Below are 14327 nucleotides of genomic sequence, written 5' to 3'. Positions count from 1 at the left end.
ATATTCTAGTTATCAATTGAATAATTGCTCTAATATTGTAAGTGCCAAGTACCAGTGCATGATTTTCACTTATCTCAGTCCTCAGGTTTCTTGGCTTTCTTTTCTCCCTACAATTTAATATTTCTCCTTTCTTCCCAAGAAATTGATTTTCCACACCCAAATCACTTCTCATTGGTGCCAATTTTAGAAACTTCATTTATACATAATTATAGCAGAGAAAAAAAAGCACTTTTTTTTGTATTTTGAGATCCCAAGTATTTTCATGACTTCTATATTTAATCTACTTCTGTACTCATAATTGGCATAGTATCAGATCTTAAAAATGTTAGAGAACAATGTGTCTAAACCATATTTACTCAGCCTCACAAAAATGCTTTCCTGACATTGCTTAGTGAAATACTCATGGAATCTAGGTCTCTTCCTATAGAGTGAACTGGAAAGTTTAGAGAATTTAAAATAAACCATCACAAATAATCTAAAATTTACTATCTAAACTAGAACCTGGGAGATAAATTGATGTAAAGCAAAGACCTTGTTGTTAACAATAACACATAGTTATTCATTAGTAATTAGAAGTTCCTAAGAAGGGAATGGATAATACCATACTATCCTTGAGGATGCAATTATTGGTCTATTTAATGCTAATAATTCCTAGTTATGCTATAAAGACAGCACAGATTTTCCCCACCATCCAACTTTTTTCAGTAAGCAGTGCTATGTGAGATTTTTCTGGAAGCCCATGCTAATGTCTGGAACCATTGGTTCGTCTATTCTTCTGTAAAATAGTCCACACAATTTTACAGAAAACCTGGAGTAAACCCAAGTTGTTGCTACAAGAAGCATTATTATAGGGGGAAATCACTCTGGATAATTTTCCTGTTGTATTTTCCTTAATTTCAGGAGAGATTACATAGCAAAAGATTTATAAGAAATACAAAACCATATGATTGAAAAGGAGTGTTATATTGTGTATAATTTACTTTTAAAATTGTCATGTGTGTCTGGGAAGAATAAAAAATAAAAAAAATATTAAAAAAAATACCCCAGGCTGCTATGACATGCATGTGAATGTTCATTACTCTTATAAACATCTAAAGTTCACCAGCAGGGCCTATACGGGCTGTGGGGTATGGCGGCCTGCATTTTAGAGTGTCATGAATGCCCGAACTGTTGAGCCAGCTACCAGGAACTGAGCTAACTTCCCTCATCAACATGATGGTCGGCCATGCAGCATCACAGATGTGAGACATACTTTTTCTTGATAAAATGAGTAGTATTCAATATATCGGAGGCCAAATACTGCACCTGCACCTCCACCTCCAGCAATATATGAATGAAATAGGAAAAAATCCAGATATGGAGGTGTCTCAGCAATTAAACCCTTGATTACTGAACTCAAGACTTTGGATTTCAACTAGTTCTGGGGCAAAGAGCTATGGAAAGAGTCCATCTTTTCATAAGACTCCAAAGAGACGGTCAGCTCAATCCTGCCATAGTGTTGTTCCTCCCATCTGCCCAAAAGTCACCTGCAACAGAAGAGCTAGTCAGACTCCCCAAAGGGCATAGCTAGGATTGCAACAAGTTTACAGAGAAGGTTGTAAAACTGTGCGTGAGTCTCTTGTTAATAAACTCTGAATTGGGGTTCAACCTGCGACTTCCTCTCCTTGAGACATACCTTGAGTTGGCAGACTTGAGGATGCCAGTTCCATCCCTCATCTGAACAGAAGTTGTCTACTTGTAAGTACCTAGATGCACTGAAATAGATGTTCTCTCCCCCGCTCCCCCCAATAGTTCCCAATTGTAAATGACCAAATACCAACAGTGAAGATAGAAATAAAAAAAAAAAAAATCAGCTAAGAAAATAAAGTTAAAAATGCTTCAGGCAGCTGTGTTCTTTTCTAGAAGCAAATTCTCACAGGAAAAAAGCAAACCCTGAAATCACCATCTATGTATTTCCTGCAGCTCTAACATTTGGATGTCAGGAACTTGTTTTTGGAATCCATACCATAGAATTTTCTGTTCTTTTTTTTCCCCTTCTTTTCCCCCTCACAGGTGTTATGACTCATTTGCAATAACCCACATTTCATTGTGCTTTGTAACATGCCTCAATTTCTTTTAGGTACAATCCCATAGTGAGTGCATACTTATTTGTGTATTACCAACAGGACTCAGTCCATTTCACTTTGTAATAGAAATCTGAATTGCTACAGCCACTCTATATTTTTTTCCAGTTGATACAGTTCATTCTCAGAAGTAACCCTCCCACATACTTACTTCAGCAGCTTCTATCCACAACTTAAATTTGCATTTATCTTCACAAGTCTGTTTTCTAAGAATAATAAGTTCTGATTTTTTTTTTTTTTTTTTTTAATTTGTAGTGCTGGGGATCCAACTCAGGGCCTTGTACATGCAAGGCAAACACTCTACCAACTGAGCTATAGCCCCAGTCCACAAGATCTGAATCTGAGAGAACCCACATAGGAATGGAAGTTAGGCACAAAAATTATTTCCCATTTTGACAGTTTTAGTCTCATTTTATCATTCTCCTATCTTCCTGTATTACCTCCTCATATAATAACCTTTTAAGTTCAGATTTTTTTTTTTTTTTTTAAAAAAAAGACCCAACAGTATCTTCAACATACACACAACAGTACATTTTTACACTTATGTCCTTTTTAGATAGCACCCAATGAAACCATTCCTGTGACCTCTGACTTGTAAATATTGGACATTCCAGAATTGTACTAGATGCAATGTTTTATATCAGGGCATTTTAATTCACTTTTCTTTCTTTTTTAAACATATAGAAACTCTCCTATTTATAAAGAAAATTGTATTTGGAATCCCAACAGAGAGTAAAGAACACACCAGGCCTGAGGAGTGAGGACAGCTTGGAGAGCCCCCCTCCGCAGGAAATACATAGATGGTGGTTTGAGGGTTTGCTTTTTTACTTGTGAGAATTTGCTTTTAGAAGAGAGCACAGCTGCCTGAAGCATTTTTAACTTTATTTTCTTAGAAGAAAAAAAATCAGCTATCTCCACTGTTGGAATTTCGTCATTTGCTCTGCCTGACCTCAGGGCCTACAGTGGTCACTTATATTCTCCATGCCAATGGCAGCCCATAACTACATATCATGGATTTTTGTTTTCTTTTTCTTTTCTTTTTTTCAAGAAAATTTGGAATTTTCTCCATTTTAAATAGGTCTGTATTTGAACTATGTCATGCAAAGTTTCTGGCTTCCAATCTATAGGGCTGTGCCAGTAGAGCAGGCAAGTACTGCTGCTGACCATGTGGCACCTCTCCATAGGACAGGCCTTGTCCTCGACTGGCCAACCCCAGAACTGAATGTTAGCAAAAGGAGAACATGGAGATGCTTTTTAAAATGCAAAGCTTACCCAATATAAAGGGGTATCCTTTATTTCTGGTGCTGAAGTTTCCTTTTAGAACACAAAATAATGAGGGTTGGGGATGTGGTTCAATGGGAAGGCACTTTGCTAGCACATGTGAGGCCCTGGGACTAATCCCTAGCACTGAAAAAAAAATTAAAAATAACAAATGAAGGAATAAGTAATTTAGAAAAATGGAGATGATTATTGTCTTCAAGACTCTTCCTATCATCACGTCCATGAATCTTTACCACCAGATCTTCTGCTACCTCATGTAATCCCTCTCTCTCATTTATAGAGCATTAAGGTTGCATCTGTCAGTGTCATTACCGGATCTGGGGTTTATCTTCCCAACAATGAGGTGAGCTCTAGGTGGGTTGGCTCTTGTTCCTCGTCCCCTTGTCAGGGCCCAGCACATCAGGAACTATGAATGGTTAGGTGAAGGAGTAATTAAATGATGGATTCAAATAATTCCTCCCAGGCCAAATAAAATACTGATATTTGTGTCCTAATATTTTTTGAGATTGTGCTGTTTTATGGAAACTCAAGGATGGGGGACCTCAGATACAGAGCACAAGTCACATCTGTTGTATCCTCCTGAAGTTCTTTTTATTCTACTCACGTTGTCTAATACCAGAAAGTGAGAGGGCAGGAACTAGAGTACCAGATCCAGAGTATGGCCCTGACAAGCAAGACATGGTAGCAGGGTAGAGGCATAGAGCCAGGCAAGCAGTAGAACTTTCCTGTTCCCCATATCAGGGCAAAAGGCAGATGTGGGGCAGGAGTGCAGACTGTCCATGTCACCTTTTAGCCATCCTAGACTACCATCCTCATAAGAGGAGGAAGTCAGATGTTCTGCTCCTCAACCAGATGCAGAACTGAAGAGACTTGACTTTACAATCACACAGGTACAAGTCCATGATATTGCATTTTCTATTGAATAGGTGAGTATTTGAGCTTTTTAAACAAAATAAAAAAATTATACATTATGAACATTATTTGTGCTAGCACTGTGTCTTTTGGCTTACACTGTGTGAGACCATGTTAATCTGCTGCTGAATATGAGCGTTACCCAGCATTTCTGTTGATCAGGTTCCTGTGGCATGAGGCAGTAGGAGACAAGAGCCAATCACCCACCAGACCTGTTGCCAAACTTCAGATATGAATTGCTCTCTTCTATCCAAGAAGAAAGAAGAAGGGGAAAAAAGTCTAAGTGGAACAAACATACTATATAGCCAACAAAATAAAAAAGCATCCTTCAGAAGAAAAAGAAATTGCCAACCAAATTTAATATAGAAACCTGAAGAGGGCTGGGGATATATAGCTCTGTTGGAAGAGTGGTTGCTTTATATGCGCAAGGCCCTGGGTTTGATCCCCAATACCACACACACACACACACATAAGAACTGGAGATGTAGCTCAGTGGTAAAGCACCCCTGGTTTCAATCCCCAGTACCAGATAAATAAAAAAAATTGGATTAAAAAACAAAACCTGAAGAAAAGGTTGGGAACTCTCTAGAGGCTAGAAAAAGAGGAAGATAGAAGGCCATAACACAAGGACAGGCCAAGACAAAGGAAGAAAATAAGGCTTCAGTGAGAAAAGATGTGATAAACTGCAACAATTTTTCCTAAAAACTATTTAAAATACCACAAGTTAATATTTCATCCTACATTTGATGATAGAATGCTATTGGCATTAAAATAAAAAACAAGAAAAAGATGGGTACAACAGCTCTAAAATTTGTTCAGAAAGCATGGGTATAATATACAGAAAAAGGAGAGATTATTAGAGGAGGAGGGATAAAAATACAAAGAATGATGTAACCATCTACACATTTGTCTAAAGAACAAAAGGTAAAAATCTATTGGAATGAGTGTTCGAAGAAACAGCTGGGAAGAGAACAACACGTAAACACACACCTATCCATCCCTCCTCTTCCCTCCATCTGATTGCTTACTTCTGTTTCCACATTGATGTGTTGGAAATTCAACAGGAGGGACAGATACAATAAAATATTGAGAAGAGAAATGAATGAGAGATATGTAAAAGAAACATGAAGATAACCAGCTACTTAATCAGAGGTCAGTTAAAGCCACATTCCTAAGAGATCAATTATTAAAAAGATGCAGTCCTTCTTATATCCATTAATGAATTTTAAGCAATTCTACTAATTTCCAACAGGATTAACAGAATTTCATGAAGTGATTTTAAAGTTTATATGGGATAAAGCTGGATTAAAAACATCAAAATGATATTTGGAAAAACAGAATATTGAAAGTGAATTCACACTAGCAGGAAATAAACCTTATGTTACAGTAAATAAAATAGTATAGATAAATGAATTAAAATATCCTGGTTTTAATTTTTTTTAAAAAATTTCAGTACTGGGGATTAAACTCAGAGATGCTTAATCACTGAGCAACATCCTCAGACTTTTTTTTTTTTTTTAATTTTGAGACAGAGTCTCACCAAGTTGCTTAGAACCTTGCTAGGTTGCTGAGGCTGGCTTGAACTTTCAATCTTCCTGCCTAAGCCTCCCAAGTCACTGGTATTACAGGCATGAGCCTCTGTTCCCAGGCTAAATATCCAGTATTCTAAGGAGATCTATGATCCCCAATATAGTTTATACATTCTCATTAGATTTTTTAAAATATCAAACTGATCTCATAGTTTATCTGGAAAATTATTTACTTAGCAAGTAGCCAAGTAAATGTAGAAAAGGAAAGGGTTTCTACTCTACTAGATTCCAGAATGTACTAGAAAGCTACAATAAATAAAGCAGTGTGGGTTTTATATGCAACTACAGAAGAACAGAATAATGGGTCGTGGCAGGTGCCAGAAACAGAGCCCACCATTTGTAGGCATTTAATATGAGAAAAGTAACATTTCAAATTAGTAAAGAGAGATTATACAATAAATGGTATTAGGACAATTTGAGGGTAAAAAAATAGGAAAACTACCTTAGACTACACACAAAAATTCAGAGCTGAACATTAAAATGTTATGAATTAATTTAAATAAAATCCAGGGTAATATTTTATAAACATGCAATGCAGACATATATTCCCCAAAAGCCTTTAACATGCAAGTCATGAAGGAAAAAATCTGACAGTTTTAATACATAAAATTGGAAAACATCATCATAAACAAATTTACCAGAATTATTACCAACTTGAGGAAGAACTGGTAGCATGTAAAACAGAAAAAGACATTAATGACACATGAATACTAGTCAATACAAAAAGAGCACATATAAATCAATAAAAACCACAACAAACCAATAGGAAATTTGATAATGGGTATAGTTTGTTTTACATAAGTGGTTATTTAGAACAATGTACATTTGATTTAAACAGTTCATTTCATATGCCAAATTCTGAAATTATTTTAATATCTTTTTTTCCTAGAAAGTCTTCCACTCAAAATGGCATAAAAGAAGGTAATTAAAGACAATAGAGTGAGATGTGACCAAAAAATTTTTAGTTTTAAATCCACACCTTAAATATGTTTATAAACACATAAAAAACTGGAAGGAAATATATTAATGTTATCTACAGATAACAATTAAGAATGGTTTTCATTTTCTTTATATGGTTCTATATTTTTAAATTTTATACAATGAGCTTCTATATCTAATATTATCAGAAATGGATCTCTCCATGCACCTAAACACAGAGAAAAGACAGACAGATGTCTACAATCTAGGGAAAGAATCAGGGACTGCTACAGAAATCAACTGTCCTTTGCCCTATAGCATCAGATGCACAGGAAGGAAAACATGAAAGAAAAATTTGGGGGTTAACTAAGATCCACAGGAAAGAAACAGAAAATGTTATACTATGATATAAGATGAGGATTATGTAGGAAAAGCTCCATGTGTACAAATGTGAAGGAGAGAAATCATGTGGCACTTATTCATCGGCTTATTTGTAGCAATCCAAGGACATGCATCTGATGATCATTAATGGGAACAGCCTCATGAGATTCAGAGGTTATGTTTTGCACGCCAACAGGTTCTTATAGCCCTGCATTCCGAATGAGAACCGAATTTGGGTGGTGAGCATGGGTAATGGGGTGGCAACGGCACATCATTCAGCTTGACCTGCCAGGTGTGCTCACAACTCTTGTGACACAGTCAGCTTCCCGTGGAACCCAGTTCTGAACACAGGCAAGGAGATACCAGCTCGTCAGAAACTCCGAGTGTTTAGAATATGCTGGTAAATAGCATGCTATCTGAAACTAACAAGTAATTTGGGATTCTTTTTAAAATTCTAAGGATTAGGGGTCATTTACATGGTTTGCTAAGAAGCTACCATGTTCAGCTAAAAGGTGACCCGTTTTCACCATATTGGTTCTCTCAAGAAAAGATGTCATGATTCTGACCATTACCTCGCTCATAATGTATCAAACTAAGGGATAGAAGCAAAAGGCATTATAAGTGGGATACCTTTTTCTGAGGGATGTATTCCTCAGAATGCTCTTTCTTAGCATTAAATACAAAACAGTAAACACAGCAACAAAACCAAACATCTGTCCATTTTAGTAGGGAAGAAATATATTATTTCATTAATAGTCCTTGGACAAAATTATTCATATCTAACATCAAAATAAATTCCAGTTTGTGCCGAGTTAAGCAATAAAATATCAAACTATAAAAATGATTAGCTGGGCATAGGGACACATTGCTTGTGATCCCAGCAGCTTGGGAAGCTGAGGCAGGAGGATCATGAGTTCAAAGCCAGCTTCAGCAAAAGCAAAGTGCTAAGCAACTCAGTGAGACCCTGTCTCTAAATAAAATACAAAATAGGACTGAGGATATGACTCAGTAGTTGAGTGCCCCAGGTACCTCCCTCCCCAAAATGATTAGACATCGACAGAGAAGACCACAAACTGATTTCAGTTTAGGTAAGGCTTACCTATGTACAGAACCAAAGGCAATGCACAAAGGAAGACTGATGGATATAAAAATGTAAAACTGCTGTATACAAGTCCACGGAGAAGAACCATATAATTATCTCAACAGACTCTGGAAAAGAATTTAGTAGATAGACACTTCTTTGACAAAATATGTACCCTGCATCAAAAGCCAAATGATGACATAATAATGAATCATGAGAGAGATCCTTGTTAATGTCCCAATCTAGACAAAATTTTCATTATCACCATTAATATTGAGTTATTCTATAGTGTTTACCACAGCAATGAGGAGAACTGATGAGCAGAATAGCAGAAAAGACCAAATAACTTCACTTGCAGGCTATATCAATGAGCCATTAGAAACTATAAGCAAGGCAGCAAGGTAGCTGAGTATAAAAGTGAAAAACAATAGCTCGCCTATACTCAAATAAGATGCTATTACCAAGCTTTATAAAAACACTTAAAGACTTCAAAAGATTAAATTCTCCCCAAAGTAAGCATTTAGCATTTCAATCAAAATCAAAATAGTGTTTAGAATTTGACAACAAATCTAATGCTTGTCTAGAGATATAAACACACACACACACACACACACACACACACACACACACACACAAAACAAACAAACAAAAAAAAAACTAGGAAAAATTTGACCAGAAAGCACATATTTTTAAAAAAGATTTACTAATTTGCACAGTATAATGTTGGGATCAACTCAGAGAGATAGCAATAAAGTTTGAATCTGAAATAGATCCAATAAAACATGGCCATTTGGCAAATAATTCAGGCAGTATATGAAACTTAAAGGGAAGAAATAAATACATGATGTTGAGATAAAAAAAAGATTTCTTTAGGAGAAAAATAACCTAAAGCTTCTCAGCTCACTCCTTACTACATATAATAAGAACTATTCTACAAGTAGCAGTTTTAAACATAGCTCATGAAAGCAGATGGGCAGTGTAATGATTGTTACTGTTACTTTTTTAAAACTATAGATGGTTCCTTTGTGATGGTTCTCTTTCAATTTTTCAACTCTACAGTGGTGTGGAAGTAAAACACATTTAGTAGAAAACATATTTGGAATTTGGATCTTTCCCTGGCTAGTGTGTGTAGTAGGATGCTCTCCCAAGGCTGGGCAGCCTCGGCCAGCAGCAGTCCCAGTCAGCCATGTGATCATGACAGGTGACGGCTGAGGCTCTACAGTGCAGTGTGCTGCTGAGCTGTCATACTTCACAGGTTAGGTGTGTGGAATGCATTTCAACCTACAATACCTTCAACCTGTGATGGGCTTATAAAGATGTAACCCCATAATAGATAGAGGGGCAGACGTATTCTGAAGTCTGTATCCAATTTTATGCATAACGGCAGCATGCCAACTTCCAGTATTCCCTCCCCAGTCTCCCAGGTAACTGTTGATAGAGTATGACCAGTAAGATATCAGCTCAAGGTTTTGGGGAGAACTGGTTTCCGGATCCAGGTAACCCTCACATCTGTTTCACCTTCTTCTTCCTGCTTACAATAAAAATCTCCTGTAGCATTCTGTGATCCGGAGGTGGGAGGCAACAGGATAAAAACTGGAAGAAAGACAAGACATAAGACCCTGGGTCTCCAAGGGCATTAGTCAGCCAGTCTGGACTTTCTGATATGAGAGGCTAAGGAACTGTTGGTTGAGTTTTTGCTTCTCTGATTGATTTTCATCTGCTTCATTGAAGATAATTTTGGGAAATAAAATACTTTTCTAAATTCATAAGAAACCCCAAATTCACTAAGGAAAACACTCATTAATCTAAGAGATTAACTTTAAAAAAGATATTCAAAAGTTATAAACAAGTAAACAAGCATGCATCATACACATACTTAAAAGCTAAATAAAAGAATAGGGGAAATATATATGGCACACATATAAGTATAAGGCTATTTACTTCATATGCATAGAACTCTTATAAACAACAATATGTACAGTTCGAAAGAGAAACTGCCCTTTTATGAGTTAGCCTCAGAATTTACTCGACATTGCTTTGGTTCTACTGTATTAGCTGAAGCAGTCATAAGTTCATCCATATTCAAGGAGAGGTGATGTACACGACCCTGTCAGTCCCTGTCAGTAACAATAGCATCAAAGGATGTGCAGGCATGTTAAAAAGCTATCCCAAGTTGCAACTATCGAATGTAGCAATTGCTGTTCTAGGAATTTATGCTATAGAAATAAGCAAAGTTGAGCATGAAAGATATAAAGGATGCACATTATGGCATTATTTATAATGATAATTCTCAAATTTCAGGAAGCCTTGGAATCATCTGGAAAGCTTGTTAAAGCTTAGCTTTCTTGGCCCCACCCACAGAGTTTCTGCTTCTGGAGGTCTAGGATAGAATTGGAGAATTCACATTTTTAAGAAGTTTCTAGGTGATGTTGATTCTGTAGCTCTGAGGAACAGTCTTTGATAATCACTGATTTATAACATTACTACCTCAAATTAAAATGTTTTCCCATTCCATAAAGAAAATGTCATTCAAACATATTACCATGTTAATGGGAAGAAATTCCTGGATTTGCTACTCAATAACAAAAATTTCATTTTTTTAAAAAAATTGATAGTACCATGGATGTTCTACCTCTGAGGTTTTCTACCTCTGAGCTACATTCTCATCCCTTTTTATTTCTTGAGAGACAGTCTCCCTTAGTAGCCCAGGGTGGCCTTAAATTTGCAATTCTCCTATTTCAGCCCCCTGAGTCACTGAGAGTACAGATGCGTGCCTCCATGTCTGGTTTCAGTCACATCTTTGGTGGGGAGAAAACTCTTTAAGCAACTGAACCTTAAGTCCCAACCTTCTAATCTTAGCCTAGAACTACTCAGTAAGATTACTATGTAATTAGAAATTGCAGAGTGTTAGTCTACTCCTTTACCTTCTTCAAACCAAGGTATACCCCTGGCTAGTACCACTCTCCATACCCTTTCCTTAAATACTTCTAGCTTTATAGCTGCCACAGAACCTGTTACTAACTTGATAGGTGTAGCAATAGCAGAAGGAGTAAAGCAGTAATCTTTTTAGGTTACAAACTATTTTTACACTGGGAAGCCTGGATTTTCTGTAACAGCATTTTGAAATTAGCTTTTGGCCATACATTGGGAGACTTTTCTTATAATTCTTTGCCTTTACCGAGCTGTTATTTGGTTGTATCATATTCCCATATGATACAAGAAAGCATAGAGTAGCCTAAGGAGAAAAACACAGGGTTAAACCTCAGAACACTTGAGTAACACCCCTAGATTACTCTCCATGAAGTATTGACTTACCAGTCATTTAACTCCAAACTCTCCCTATTGTTCACTGAATGATTTACAAACTCCTTACTTTATCTCAATTTATTTTCCCAGACTTATTAATCATGGTCTCCCCATAAGAACGCCATGCTGCAGTCTTGGAGGGCTATCTCAGGTTTCTCCAAACATGTTTTTCCTCCCTTGTAGAATTGCCATTTCCTCTTTCTGAAACTTCCTCCCCATGAATTCTGATCCCTGCTTGACATGCAGCACATTGTGCCTCCAGAGTGACCTATTCCACTTAGGAAAGAGGACATGCTCTCACTGTTTACACCTGTCCTGTCAGATGACTGTGGTGACAGTGTAAGCCCTGCTGGGACAGAGACACATGAGGTTCAGCTGGGCACTGCACACCCTGCTCAGCCCAAGGCTTCCCAGGAGCCCAGCATCTCAGCAGACCTGAGGGAGCCACACTGAAGACAGCCTGTTAAAGGGCACTAATCCTTTCCAAAGAGTCACTGAAATTCAGACCTGTAATGTAACTCCTGCTATAGATTCACATTACAGTGCCAAAAGCAACTTTTAAATAATATGCAGGGAAAGCAAGGGTTTCTTACTTTGAGCTGTAGTTGGACCCTGGCCAAAAAGAATTTCCAACAGTTTTCCCTGGAGTCCACTATGCCCAGACCACGAACTTCATTACGAATTCCAGAAACTATCTTGTCCGCATCTTCATCATTGAACAGATCTGGGATTTCTCCTGCACCCCCACCCCAAAAAAGAGTAGAATTACTACAGATGATTGCAATTTAAACTTTAGATGAGACTTTTTAATGTCTGATATGTTTTATAAAATAAAGATCCGCTTAAACCTTAAGAGTTTGAAATGAGAAATATCATTTTTCTTTTTTTGTGTTTTCAGACATACAGAACATTGAGGACAAGCAATGATGAACACACCCACTAAACCCGTACATGTAGGAATAACATTTACTTCACTGGAGTCCTTTCTATGGCAATTCTCCTCCATAAGCAAACTAAGAAAGCAATACACCTCAAATTAGTTAGGTTTATAGGTGTCTCCCCAAAGACTGCCCCAGCAAACATCTCAAAGACAAATTATCTCTCTTTAAAGTTCACTGAAACTACAGATAATTTGTCACTGGGGAAGATCTTTCAAGAAATGTGTTGGTTTAATCACCTGATGCCAGCAAGTCATTAATCAGCACGAGAAAGCTCTCATCTAGAACGTGGGCATCTGTCAACAGGAACACAGTGGGCATGTTCTTGGCTCCGGTTCTGATGTACAAATTGGCAAGATCTACCTGCAAGGAAAGAGGCCATCATTCATGTTTTGTTAAAATGCTGATGTGGTGTTGGGAGTACGTGAGTGAGTGCTGGGAAGAATCAAGGAACTTCAGCATGGCGGCAGCGCCCTGTGCCTTTCCTCCCAGAGACTTGTCACAGGGGAAGACAGCATGACGTCACCTCCACTTCTGGTATATAATGAGGAGAGTCATATTACATGACGTTAAACCACACAAGTGGCTTAATGGAGCATGGGCATGCAAAGGAGCTGCTGATGAGGGACAGCTCCATTCTAAGAGGGTGTAGAACTCTCAGGGATGCCTCCATCTAGCAACAGGGTGGAAGGACAGCTTCTGCTCATTCCAATAATACTCTATTTTCACTGAAAATAGTTTTTGTTTTTATTTAGCTAGTAACATTAAAAGCATGAATTTTTAATAATTTAAAATAGCACTTTCTAAAACTAAAAGTACCATTTTCTCATTAATATTACAATTATGAAGTAAAAATTTTATAACTTTTTCTTTCACTATTATAAAATATTCCTCTATTTTTTTCATGGTACTTCTAAAAGTTTACTTTTATGAATGTTAACATAGTCACTGACTCTTAGGATTAGTGTTTCGTGGTATGTCTTTTCTATCCTTTTTATTTGACCTACTTGTGTCATTATGTTGAAAAAGTGTTCATTTTGATGGGATATATTTGAGTCTTGATTTTTTTTTTAAGTTTGAAAAATCTTTGCCTTTTAACTGGAGTTTTTGGATTGTTTACTGATCATAAGTATAAATAACGTTATGTTTTAAGTTTACCACAAAAAAAGAGAAAATTTTTTAAAGCATCACAGTTTCCTGAATGTGCTCTTGACATTTTATTCTCATAGTCTATCTAAAGGGGAAGAAATCTACTTGTCCTAAGAAAGTGCCTTATTTATTTATTTATTTATTGAGATGCTGGGGATTGAACCCAAGGCCTCGTGCATGTGAGGCAAGCACACTACCTACCAACCCAGAAAGTGCCTTTTTCTTTCTACCCTCTCTCACACAGGGTTATTAACAGTTCAACATCAGGGTCAGTTAATGCAAAGGAAAAACATATTTGAGTAAGCAAACATTGGATCAAATATTTCTGAGCCAGGTTTATTAAACCTATAGAAATACATAAGAATTTATTATTACCAATTTGACCAGGAAGACAAAACAGTCAGAGGTAAATAACTCCTCTAAGGAGCTGCCCTTCCCCTGTAGTCAGGGAGACCTGGGCCCAAACTAGGCTCCCAGCTGAGGGGGAGCACTCTCAGCATATGCTTTATCTGCCAGAGAGAAGGGTCAGAAGCCTCTGCAGCCAACAGGGAATCAAAAATATTTGGGGAAAAAATAAATTAAAAAAAAAATGATCAATGAAATTTTTATACCATTTACTAGAAAAAAATTTTATATATATAAAAAAAAT

The 14327-nt window shown here is 37.0% G+C and overlaps 1 protein-coding gene across 1 annotated transcript in view; it reads right to left on the bottom strand.

The window, feature by feature from the left end:
- The window catches only part of Dnah11 (dynein axonemal heavy chain 11), a 302098-nt gene that overhangs the window by 116104 nt on the left and 171667 nt on the right, over nucleotides 1–14327 (bottom strand). The window contains exons 53-54 of the mRNA XM_076853784.2: nucleotides 12769–12892; nucleotides 12185–12327 (exon numbers count right to left, since the gene is read on the bottom strand). Coding sequence (XP_076709899.2) covers nucleotides 12185–12327; nucleotides 12769–12892 — 267 coding nt within the window. The remainder of the gene's footprint in view (nucleotides 1–12184; nucleotides 12328–12768; nucleotides 12893–14327) is intronic.

This window comes from Callospermophilus lateralis, chromosome 1, assembly GCF_048772815.1.
Source record: "Callospermophilus lateralis isolate mCalLat2 chromosome 1, mCalLat2.hap1, whole genome shotgun sequence".
Taxonomy (NCBI): Eukaryota; Metazoa; Chordata; class Mammalia; order Rodentia; family Sciuridae; genus Callospermophilus; species Callospermophilus lateralis.
Note: the sequence above shows the minus strand (reverse complement) of the source record. Positions and strands in the feature narration are given on the sequence as shown.